General features: G+C 45.0%; 1 protein-coding gene across 6 annotated transcripts in view; it reads left to right on the top strand.

The window, feature by feature from the left end:
- Window positions 1-1,234: 1,234 nt before the first annotated feature.
- The window catches only part of LOC113450224 (uncharacterized), a 160,044-nt gene continuing 148,906 nt past the window's right edge, over window positions 1,235-12,372 (top strand). The window contains exons 1-4 of one of the 6 annotated variants that reach the window (XM_087928216.1): window positions 1,235-1,281; window positions 3,876-3,921; window positions 4,495-4,719; window positions 8,107-11,099. In XM_087928216.1, the coding sequence (XP_087784342.1) occupies window positions 4,596-4,719; window positions 8,107-9,584 (1,602 nt within the window). In that variant the 5' untranslated portion in view covers window positions 1,235-1,281; window positions 3,876-3,921; window positions 4,495-4,595 and the 3' untranslated portion in view covers window positions 9,585-11,099. Of the gene's footprint in view, window positions 1,726-3,875; window positions 4,720-8,106; window positions 11,100-12,372 lie in introns of those variants that run through there. The other 5 variants (XM_087928218.1, XM_087928219.1, XM_087928217.1 and 2 more) reach the window with 5 other exon arrangements.

The following is a 12,372-nucleotide window of genomic DNA, read 5'->3' as shown; positions in this document are numbered from 1 at the left end:
TATATATATATACATATATGTTCTGTCTCACCTTTCTTCTTTCTCAAAAGATGAAAGAGTACAAACTCACACAAACAGGCAGGCAAGCGGACTCGGGCTTCACAGAGTTAATTCTTTTGAACTGATAATGTCCTTGGCATTCCAACATGCTCTGCCTGCCAAGTCCGAATTGATAACAAGTAAAAAGCTACTCACAGAGAATTACAAGGCAAACTACAAGAATCATTCACAACGAAAAACCTGAAGTAAGATTAAACTTTGTCTCGTACAAAGTTCTAGCCGACAACACACCCACTTTTATCCCCTGTGGGGTGTGGCTCAATGACTCAGCTCACTCTCTGACCCTCCCACGCCTCCTATGTTGCTGCTCACTTTTCTCCCTAGGACGGTGCCTAGGATCAAGCTAACACTCTTCCTCTTTACTCCCTGTCAGTGGCTGCTCCGATATGCCTTCCTCCTGATTAATCTCAGGCTGTTCCTCTCGGTTGTCTGATGGAACCTGAGGCATTATCAGGGAGGAAGGCATTCCCAGTTCCTCCTCCTCATCTTCCAAGTCCTCTTCCTCTAACAGCACAGGCTCGGGAATCGGAGCCACAACATACATACATACATACATACATACATACATACATACATACATGTTATTCAGCTTTGTTCGGGTATTTTCCCATGTCATTGTAGTTGTGCTTTTAAAGTTGTAGAAACATTTCGGCAGAATCTGATCTGCCATCATCAGGCCTCTGTATTGTATTAATAATATAATAAAATAATATAATGTATTGTGATGAACACAATACAGAAGCCTGATGATGGCAGATGAGATTCTGCCAAACGCTACAACTTTAAAAGCACAACTACAATGATGTGGGAAAATACCGAACAAAGCTGAATAACATACATGTAAGTACCCGCGAAAACTTAAGAAAACACACACACACACACACACACACACACACACACACATACACATGCATACATATATACATGTGTATGCATATATATGTATACATGTGTGTGTATGTATACATGTATGTGTATATATGTGTGTGTACATATGTTTGTATATGTGTGTGGTGTGTGTGTGTACACACAATTTAGTTTGTTTGCTGGGGACTTTTTTCTAACATATAGTCACCCTTAAGGGTTAAAGTCACAGAGCGTCGTTTCCTAGAGGGGCATCAGCATTTGAGCGGAACCGGCGGAATCGAAAGAAGGTGGCGGCTTCTGCCTCTTCCGGCTTTTCCCGGGGGGGCGTGGCCAAGCTGCCTGTCGGGGAGGAAGGTGAGCGGAGCCTCCTTCGCCTTTGCACAAAGGGAAAGGTGGAGCCCGCGGGAGGGAAAGAGAGCGAGAGCGAGAGAGAGAGAAGGCGGAGGGGAGAAGCGGCTGGGAAGGCCAAGCCGGGGGTGGTGTGGGGAGGCGTGCGTGGGTCAGAAAGAGTGAGACAGAGCCTAAGATTGGCCAAGGGAGGTGATGGGAGTTGTAGTCCCCCTGGGTTTGGAGGCTTCACACGATCTGGCTGAAGGAATTGCAGCTGGGAAGCGCAGGGAAGGATGTGTGCCTGACACTCTGGGGAACAGGGATGCTCAAACCCTTGGCTGAAGGTGACCCGGGCAAAGAGGATCATGGGAACGGTTCGCCTGGTTCGGAAGCATCCTGGAGATGTTGGTTTGAACATCCCCACGATCTTCCCCCTCTAAACTATGAAAGCAGCTTTTTCCCAAAAGGGTAAGGAACTTGGGACAGCTGAGAGTAGCTGGGTTCACAATAGAATAAGAAAAAAATAGAATTAGAATTAGGGTAGAGTAGAGTAGAGGAGTGTAGAGTATTAGGGTAGAGTAGAAGAGTATTAGGGTAGGATAGTATATTAGGGGTGAGTTGAAGAGTATTAGGGCAGGATAGAGTATTAGGGTTGAGTTGAAGAGAAGAGTATTAGGGTAGGATAGAATATTAGGGTTGAGTTGAGTATTAGGGTAGAATAGAGTATTAGGGTAGAGTAGAAGAGAAGAGTATTAGGGTAGGATAGAATATTAGGGTAGAATAGAAGAGTAGAGTATTAGGGTAGGATAGAGTATTAGGGTAGGATAGAGTATTAGGGTAGAATAGAAGAGTAGGGTAGGATAGAGTATTAGGGTAGAATAGAATAGAGTAATAGAGTAGAGGTAGGAGAAGTGCGAATAGAGTAGCAATAGAATAGAAGATTGGAAGGGACCTTGGAGGTCTTCTAGTCCAACCCCCTGCCCAGGCAGGAAACCCTACACCATTTCAGACAAATGATTGTCCAGTCTCTGCTTAAAAACTTCCAGTGTTGGAGCATTTCCAGCTTCTGGAGGCAAGTTGTCCCTCTGATTAATTCTTCTAACAGTCAGGAAATTTATCCTTAGTTCTAGGTTGCTTCTCTCCTTGATTAGTTTTCACCCATGGCTTCTTGTCCTGCCTTCGGGTGCGTTGGAGAATAGCTTGACTCCCTCTTCTTTGTGGCAGCCCCTGAGATACTGGATCACTGATGTCATGTCACTCCCTAGTCCTTCTTTTCATTAAACTAGACATACCCAATTCCATCAACTTTTCATAGCTCACCATAATATCCTTGGTATGTTTTGCTGTAACTTACTCTGTGTTTGTGGTTGGGTCTACATCAGCCTTGTGAGGGAGTCCAGATAAGAAGCACACCCAGATGACCTAATACTACTTTACAGGTAGTCCTCGACTTACAACAGTTCTTTTCGTGACCAAATTTACAATGGCAGTGAAAAAAGTGATTATGACCATTTTGCACACATGACAGTGCAGCATCCCCATAGTCATGTGATCAAAATTCAAATGCTTGGCAACTAATTCATATTTATGACGGTTGCAGTATCATAGCGACCTTCTGACAAGCAAAGTCAGATTCACTAAACAACTGTGTTGCTAACTTCACAAGTGCCATGATTCACTTAACAACTATGGCAAGAAAAGGTCGTAAAATCGGGCAAAACTCACTTAACAAATGTCTCAGAAATGTTGGACTCCGTTGTGATTCTAAGTTGAGGACTACCTGTATTGTGAAGCTAAATTAACAGATTCTTGCAAGAAAGAAAGTATTTCTCTCTTCAGTTTTTACTCTCCGTAAAACAAATCATTGCCCTGTGTTCCCTCATCTGGAGCCTGAGCTGCCTTTTTGGAGAACATTGCCAGGGCACTGGGTATTTCTCCTGTTCTCCCAGGGCCATTCCCACATATCATAATAAATAAAACTATAAAAAAGATGTTGAGACTCTAGAAAAAGTACAGAGAAGAGAAACCAGGATGATTAGGGGACTGGAGACTAAAACATACAACGAACGGTTACAGGAACTGGGTTTGGCTAGTCTAGGGAAGAGAAGGACCAGGGGAGACATGATAGCGGTCTTCCAATATTTGAGGGGCTGCCACGGAGAGGAAGGGGATCAAGCTATTTTCCAAGGCAACTGTAGGCCAGACAAGGAATAATGGATGGAAACTGAACAAGGAGAGATTTAACCTGGAAACAAGGAGAAACTTTCTGACAGAACAATCAACCTATGGAAGAGAAGTTGCCCTCAGAATTTGTGGGAGCGCCTTCACTTGAGACTTTCAGGAAGAGATTGGACTGCCATTTGTCAGAAATGGTGTAGGGTCTCCCGCTTGGGCAGGGGGTTGGACTAGATGACCTACAAGGTCCCTTCCGACTCTGATTATCTGTTATCTGTTATTTCATTACAGTCCATGTCTTGACATATTGTGAATCCAATCATTACTGATTCATTCCACTCATTGTCATATTTATCCCTCCCTTTTAAAATAATTTATTTTATGTGTATGTTTTCAGTAGCAAACATACCTGATCTTTCTGCTTCCTTGTTTTCACACCACAGCCTGCGAGGTGGATTAAGCTGAGAAAGAACGACTGGCGTGCCTGAGGTGGGACTAGAATTCACCATCTCCTGGTTTTCTGGCCTCAACCACTGCGCCACACTGGTCCTATATCTCCATTAAACTATCCTGTCTCTTGGAGCGTGAATCTAGGCCCTTGTCTTCAAAAATTCAATAACCTTGGAAGAGAAGAGTTTTGAGGGAGATGGGCGGTTCAAAAAATGTGAAAAACAAAATGAAAGACAGGATGTTGATATTGCTCGATATTTAAGCCGTGATTGCTCATTTCAGAAACATTGAACCCAAGAGAGGGAGAGAGAATGGGGACCCATTTGAAAGAGTCTTATATAGCTTCTCTTAACCTGCTTTCTTCAGATATTTGGAGAAAGAACCCCAACTCCCAGAATTCCCAGACAATATGGTGGATGAAATAAGGCTGTGCCTCCACCAATTTCAGCTAACCATCCCTCTTGCAGTTTGTTGTGATTATAACTCCCATTATTCCAACAGTACCGTTATTCCTGCTTTTATCAACCTCCTTTTGGTGAGGGGCAAAGCTTGAGGTGATACTTCTCTCATTATGCCTCTCGTTGATTAGAAATTTTGCCTCTCGTTGATTAGGAAGCCATGCGTGGGAATACAGTCTTCCCAAAGAAGATGAGAACAGGCTGGATAAAAAACTGGTGACCTCTTCCCAAAGAATTTTTCATGAAGATGTCCCGATGTCCAGGATGAGTCAAAAGGAAGATCTGCAGAAGTTGCAGGCCAGCACCCTTCTTTTTGACCCAGATGGCATTAAAAAGGAAGAGGAAGCCGTCCCTTTTGACCAGACACAAGATAATGAAGGTGAGGAAAATTCCATAGTGGATCTTAAGTTAGAGAAGCAAGCAGTGGTTTTTACATTTTCTGTCTTTCTGTTTATTCGTTCAATTTATGCGGCCATCCATTTCAAATACATGACTCTGGGTGGCCTTATATTTTTAGAAAGGTTTCGTTGAATAGTAATAAAAATAACAACCACGACATCATCATGCAGCAAACGGATTAGATGAATAGACCACGGAAATGCAGAGAAGTGCAACTAGGATGATTAAAGGCCTGGAAACTAAAACATATGAACAACGGTTGCAGGAACTGGGCATGGCCAGTCTAGTGAAGAGAAGGACCAGGGGAGACATGATAGCAGTTTTCGAATAGCTCAGGGGCTGCCCCAAAGAAGAGGGAGTCAAGCTATTCTCCCAAGCACCAGAGGGCAGGACAAAAAACAATGGATGGAAACTAATCAAGGAGAGAAGCAACTTAGAACTAAGGAGGAATTTCCTGACAGTGAGGACAATGAACCAGTCGAACAGCTTGCCTCCAGAAATTCTGGGAATCTCGGTGCTTCCTCACTGGAGATTTTTAAGAAGACACTGGACAGCCACATGTCTGAAATGGTATAGGGCCATGATGGTGAACCTATGGCATACATGCCACAGGTAGCACACAGAGTCATTTGTGCCAGCATGCAAGCTGCAGGCAAACTTACCTCACTGCGCATGCTCACGCCTCACAGCTGATTTTGGCTGGTTTGAGGCCTTTTTCGGCCTCCCGGAGGCTTTAGGGAGGCTTCTGCAGGCTTTTCAGACTGAAAACTAGGCCCATTTCATCACTTCCTGTTTTTCCAGAAATACCGGAAGTGACGAAATGGCTGCAGAAGCCTTCTGAAAGCCTCTGGGAGGCCAAAAGGCCGCCAAACTGGCTGAAAATCAGCTGTGAGGCGCACCGCAGATAAGGGGGCAGTGGGGGTGGGTGGGAATTGCACACGCATGCGTAGGGGCGTGGGGTGCGCATCGCCTTCTGGGTGCTGGCATTCAGGCGTGCGCACAATTTTTGGCACAGGAGCCCAAAAAGTGGTATAGGGTGGTATAGGGTCTCCTGGTTGAATAGGGAGTTGGATTAGAAGATCTTCAAGGTTCCTTCCAGCTCTATTATGAAGGAAGGAAGGAAGGAAGGAAGGAAGGAAGGAAGGAAGGAAGGAAGGAAGGAAGGAAGGAAGGAAGGAAGGAAGGAAGGAAGGAAGGAAAGGAAAGGAAAGGAAAGGAAAGGAAAGGAAGAAAAAGAAAGAAAGAAAGAAAGAAAGAAAGAAAGAAAGAAAGAAAGAAAGAAAGAAAGAAAGAAAGAAAGAAAGGAAGGAAGGGAAGGAAGAAAGGGAAGGAAGGAAGGAAGGAAGGAAGGAAGGAAGGAAGGAAGGAAGGAAAGAAAGAAAAAGAAAGAAAGAAAGAAAGAAAGAAAGAAAGAAAGAAAGAAAGAAAGAGAAGGAAGAAAGGGAAGGAAAGAAGGAAGGAAGGAAGGAAGGAAGGAAGGAAGGAAGGAAGGAAAGGAAAGGAAAGGAAAGGAAAGGAAAGGAAAGGAAGAAAAAAGAAAGAAAGAAAGAAAGAAAGAAAGAAAGAAAGGGAAGGAAGAAAGGGAAGGAAGGAAGGAAGGAAGGAAGGAAGGAAGGAAGGAAGGAAGGAAAGGAAAGGAAGGAAGGAAGGAAAGGAAAGGAAAGGAAAGGAAGAAAGAAAGAAAGAAAGAAAGAAAGAAAGAAAGAAAGAAAGAAAGAAAGAAAGAAAGAAAGAAAGAAAGGAAGGAAGAAAGGGAAGGAAGGAAGGAAGGAAAGGAAGGAAGGAAGGAAGGAAGGAAGGAAGGAAAGAAAGAAAAAAAAGAAAGAAAGAAAGAAAGAAAGAAAGAAAGAAAGAAAGAAAGGGAAGGAAGAAAGGAAGGAAAGAAGGAAGGAAGGAAGGAAAGAAGGAAAGGAAGGAAGGAAGGAAGGAAGGAAGGAAGGAAGGAAAGGAAGGAAGGAAGGAAAGGAAAGGAAAGGAAAGGAAAGGAAAGGAAGAAAGAAAAAGAAAGAAAGAAAGAAAGAAAGAAAGGGAAGGAAGAAAGGAAGGAAGGAAGGAAGGAAGGAAGGAAGGAAGGAAAGGAAGGAAGGAAGGAAAGGAAAGGAAAGGAAAGGAAAGGAAAGGAAAGGAAAGGAAAGGAAGAAAAAGAAAGAAAGAAAGAAAGAAAGAAAGAAAGAAAGAAAGAAAGGGAAGGAAGAAAGGGAAGGAAAGAAGGAAGGAAGGAAGGAAGGAAGGAAGGAAGGAAGGAAGGAAGGAAGGAAGGAAGGAAGGGAAGGAAGGAAGGAAAGAAAGAAAAAGAAAGAAAGAAAGAAAGAAAGAAAGAAAGAAAGAAAGGAAGGAAGAAGGAAGGAAGGAAGGAAGGAAGGAAGGAAAGGAAGGAAGGAAGGAAGGAAGGAAGGAAAGGAAAGGAAAGGAAAGGAAAGGAAGAAAAAGAAAGAAAGAAAGAAAGAAAGAAAGAAAGAAAGGGAAGGAAGAAAGGAAGGAAGGAAGGAAGGAAGGAAAGGAAAGGAAGGAAGGAAGGAAAGGAAAGGAAAGGAAAGGAAGAAAAAAGAAAGAAAGAAAGAAAGAAAGAAAGAAAGAAAGGGAAGGAAGGAAGGAAGGAAGGAAGGAAGGAAGGAAGGAAGGAAAGAAAAAGAAAGAAAGAAAGAAAGAAAGAAAGAAAGAAAGGGAAGGAAAGAAGGAAGGAAGGAAGGAAGGAAGGAAGGAAGGAAGGAAGGAAAGAAAGGAAAGGAAAGGAAAGGAAGAAAAAAGAAAGAAAGAAAGAAAGAAAGAAAGAAAGAAAGAAAGAAAGAAAGAAAGAAAGAAAGAAAGAAAGGGAAGGAAGAAAGGGAAGGAAAGAAGGAAGGAATATTGCAGATAGGGTATACTGAGATATCCGTAACGCATTTGATGAAGTTGACCATAGCCATTTCCTTGACAAAATGGAACCATTTGGGATAGTGAATCTAACTGCCAGAGGCATTTGCAGCTGGCTGAGCAACCACATCCATTGTGTGGTTCTTCGTAATGCTAAGACATCTTACGTCAACGTAGGTATGGGGTGCAGGTAGACCTCGACATAAAACCACAATTGCTAAGCAAGGCATCATTGTTAAGTGAATCACACCATCGTTAACCATTGACTTTGCTTGTCGGAAGCCAGCTGGGAAGGTAACAAATGGCGATCACACAGTCCCAGGACAGGACAACAGTCATAAATACCTGCCAGGTGCCAAGGGCCTGAGTTTTGATCACGTGACCATGGGGATGCTGCAGTGGTCGTAAGAGTGAAAAAAGATAATAAGTCATTCCAGTCCCAATTGCTATTGTAAGTTGAGGACCACCTGTATTTTTTTTTAATGGTTTTTTAAATCTCTGCTTATTCTTTCAGGCAAAAGTTATGTGTCTGAGGTAAAAAATGAGGACCGTCAGTGGAAATCTGAGGAAGAGGAAGCGCACAAAGGAGCAGCCGAAGAGAATGTTGTGCGCAGAGAACCCGGGAAAGGTGCCCAAGAACTGTGGAGACATGGCGGGAACTCTCTGGAAAGAAAGATTGCAGCGAACCGCATTTCCTCCTGGGGAAATGAAATCCCCAGCCAGGAGGGACTCCGCAAACGCAAACAGGACAAGAGTCCGCTCCGCGGCTCAGTTCAAGACGAGCCGGCCGTGTACCAGTGCTTGTACTGTAAGAAGTCCTTCAACGCCCACTTTAAATTGATTAGACACCACCGGATCCACACGGGGGAGAAACCGTACAAGTGTTTGGATTGCGGCAAGAGCTTTGACCAAAAGGGCAACCTGATTGCCCACGCGAGAATCCACACGGGGGAAAAACCATTCGGGTGCCCCGATTGCGGGAAAAACTTCAGCCACAAAGGAAGCCTAGTTTTGCACGTCAGAACTCACACGGGAGAGAAACCATACAAATGCCCGGATTGTGGGAAAAGATTCAGCCGTTCTGGGTCCCTGAAAGAACACGAGAAAACCCACACAGGCGAGAGACCGTACACTTGCTTGGATTGCGGGAGGAGTTTCCGAAAGAACTCTGAGCTGGCTATCCATTACAGGTTTCACACGGGCGAGAAGCCGTATAAATGTTCAGGCTGTGAGAAATCCTTCAGCACCAGTTCTAACCTTATTGCCCATCAAAGGACGCACACGGGGGAGAAACCGTACAGATGCTGTGACTGTGGGAAAGGGTTCAGCCAGGCCGGAAACCTGAAGGAACACGAGAGGACTCACACCGGAGAGAAGCCGTATAAATGTCCAGACTGTGGCAAACGCTTCCGGCAAATGTCGTACTTTATGAAGCATCACCAGACTCACCTTCCAGAAGGGAAAATGCCAATGGAGGAGAAACCCTATAAATGCTCGGACTGCGGGAAAGGTTTCGGTGAGAAAGCAAGCCTTGGGAGACACGAAAGAATCCACACTGGAGAGAAACCGTTTAAATGCTCCGATTGCGGGAAAAGCTTCTGCCTCAAATCAAACCTGGTGGTCCACGTGAGAATCCACACCAGAGAGAAACCATACAAATGTTCAGAGTGTGAGAAGAGCTTCAACCAGACGTCAAGTCTTCATAATCACGAGAGGACCCACAAGGGCGAGGAACCGTACAAATGTTCAGAGTGTGGGAAAAGCTTCAACAGGCCGTCGCAGCTGAAGACCCACGAGAGAATCCACACCGGAGAGAAACCCTTTACGTGCTCAGAATGTGGGAAAGGCTTTGTTTACAGTCACCATCTTGTTAGACACCAGAGGAATCACACGGAAGAGAAACCTTACCTATGCTGCCAGTGTGGAAAGGGGTTTAGCCACAAATCCACCCTTATTAGGCATCAGGGCATCCATAAAGAAGGGAAAAAATAGATACGTTTTAGGCTTTGCGTCTGGCGCATGTGTGAAAACTCGTGCAGAAGTCAGAATACAGCCATAAAGAGATCCAGGAGAGCAGTGGCACTTAGATATATATACTGCTGCACAATACTTTACAGCCCTCTCTAAGCGGTTTACAGAGTCGGCCTATTGCTGTCAACAATCTGGGTCCTCGTTTTATCGACTTCAGAAGGATGGAAGGCCGAGTCAACCTTGAGCCGGTCAGAATCGAACTCCTGACACTTGGCAGAATTAGCCTGCAATACTGCAATTCTAACCACTGTGAAACAAGGGCTCATCAAATGGAATGCGCAAAATTTGTTCATGAATTGAAGTGTTAGGGTTCCGGCGATAGCCCTTATGACATCATGAGCCTCGAGCCAAGCTTCAAAAAAAACTCAAAAGATTTATTAGGAGCAACATGCTGGCATTAACCTAAATGAAGCCAACTCTGGCATACGTAATTTACAGTCACCCGTGACCCTGTTTCCCCCCTCCCCCTTGGGTGTATCATAAATCAGATTCTCCAATGACGTTTGTTCATGGGCTGGGTGTCATCAATTACGTTCTCCAATTAAGAAATTTGCAGGCAGACGATTCGGTAGCTTATTTACAATCTTTTTAAGATAATGGTGGAATGTACTTCTGGTTTTAAACTTCCACCCTACCCTACTCCTTCAGATTTCCTTCCCACCCCCCCTTCCTTTGTTTATGGCAGCTCTAAAACAGGCGTAGGAGTTGACGTGAAGGACATTGAAAAAATTTGGGGATCGAACTGCTGAGTTGCTGGCAGCTGGCAGTCAGTGGAAGTAGCCTGCAGTACTGCATTCCAACCACTGTGCCACCACGGCTCTCGGAATGCAGAAAACAACTTTTCTGCACTGACCAGAGAACTGAACTAGACAGATATTTTGTCAGGTCCGAGGTGACCCTTCATAATATTCTTCATCACAGTGGTTAATGATTAAGCTTTGGAGAACTCGAAGGAGCCACCTCAAAAGCCTCCTATGTCCAGCATTTATGCTCAGACACCTCCAAGAGGTGTTTTTCAAAAGACAACTGGACTTTCTTGGGATGGTTCCCCCTTGAAAACATTTCACTTCGCATCCAAGAACCTTTTTCAGTTCTGACTGAATGGCAGAGAACGGAAGGATTTCTATTCTTCGCAGTCATCTGGTCGCTAGCGCTCGGAAGGTTGTACTTTTGAAACCACCGTGACTTGGATGATCAATCCATAGACGTTCAAGCTCGGAGTATCTGAAGGTGCAGATAAAGGTAGCACCACCTAGGTGGAAGGAGGAAGAGGTTAATCTTGGGAGAAGATAACTGAAGAAGTAGAGGAATCTCCTTGGAGAGGAGATCATTGGACAATCCTCACCCTCCCGAAATAGCTGAATGGGAACTAAGCATATTTGGTGATTATTGAAGATGCTAGTGGGAGGGTGTAGACTAGAGAACCGAGCACAGAGAGACAATAAAATGAAGGAAAAACACTGATCAGCATAACTGCTTCAGGTCCCACAGTTTGGTTTTTTATTTCCGATCTTGTTTCTTGAATTTCTCTTCACCAATATGCTTACATATTCCGTGTTTCTGAGCTCCGTTCAGGAAACCTCCGTTCACAAACCACGGTTCTAACTCTGTACTTGACGGTGGATGATGGTTTCAACCCTAACCCTAACCCTCCTGACGGCTCAACCATGGCTGAGCATGATGGGCCCAGAAAACGCTCACCTTTAGAAGGTGCCAAGATTGGGGACGACTGATTTGCAGTTCATTCAGAAGGTTCGGTAGGACGATCGGAACAAAAGAGCCCTTTAAAAGAGAAGAAGTTGCAATAACCGAAGTGTTCCTACGGGAGGGGTCTCCAACCTTGGTAACTATAAGACTTGTGGACTTCAACTCCTAGAATTCCTCAGCCAACTTTGGGATTCCGGGAGTTGAAGTCCACAAGTCTTATAGTTACCAAGGTTGGAGGGCCTCCGTTCTAGAGGGTACCACAGTTGAGCCCAACATTTTGGTTACTAAGCAAGAGAGTTGTTCCATTGAGTTTTGCCTCATTTTACAACCTTTCTGGCCACAGTTGTTGAGTGAGTCACTGCAGTCACTACGTTAGTAACACAGAATCTGGCTTCCCCGTTGACGTTGCCGGTGGGAAGGTCACAAAAGTTGATCACGTGACCCCCGCACATAAATAGGATGAATCAGGTGCCGAGCATCCAAATTTCGATGACCTGACTATGGGGATGCGGCAAAGGTTGTATGTGTGGAAAACGGTCGTAAGTCACTTTTTTTCAGTGCCATTGTAACTTCTAATGGTCATTAAACGAACGGTTATAAGCAAAAAAAAATTTAGCAACGGGTTCTCTGCCTGGTTGCTGGGTGGGCGTGGCCATGGTAAGTGTGGCCTAGTTGGCCTCCTGCACTATGGTGGGGAGGGTGGTGGTTTTGCCCTCCCGGGCTCCGGAGGCTTTCCTTGAGTCTCCAGGAGGGCGAAAACAGACTCCCCAGACTCCCGAGGCTCCCTGGAAGCCGGAAACGGGCCCATTTCTGGCCATCCCGAACTTCCGGGAGGCCCATTTTTCTCCCTCCCCGAGCCTCCACGCACGCCCTAAAGTTACCTGCATCCAAAACTGGCCACATGGGGACTCATGGAAGGGGAGGGGTGGGATGGGCGGAGCCAGCCAGGAGTGGGATTTGGGGGTTCTCCAAACTGCACAGAATCTTACCTAGGGGCTCTCCTGAACCCCTGCGAACTCCCCAGCAACCCACCCTTGGTTGT

Source organism: Pseudonaja textilis, chromosome 2 (assembly GCF_049901715.1).
Source record: "Pseudonaja textilis isolate UNSWEBS1 chromosome 2, rPseTex1.2, whole genome shotgun sequence".
In the NCBI taxonomy this organism is placed as follows: domain Eukaryota; kingdom Metazoa; phylum Chordata; class Lepidosauria; order Squamata; family Elapidae; genus Pseudonaja; species Pseudonaja textilis.
Note: the sequence above shows the minus strand (reverse complement) of the source record. Positions and strands in the feature narration are given on the sequence as shown.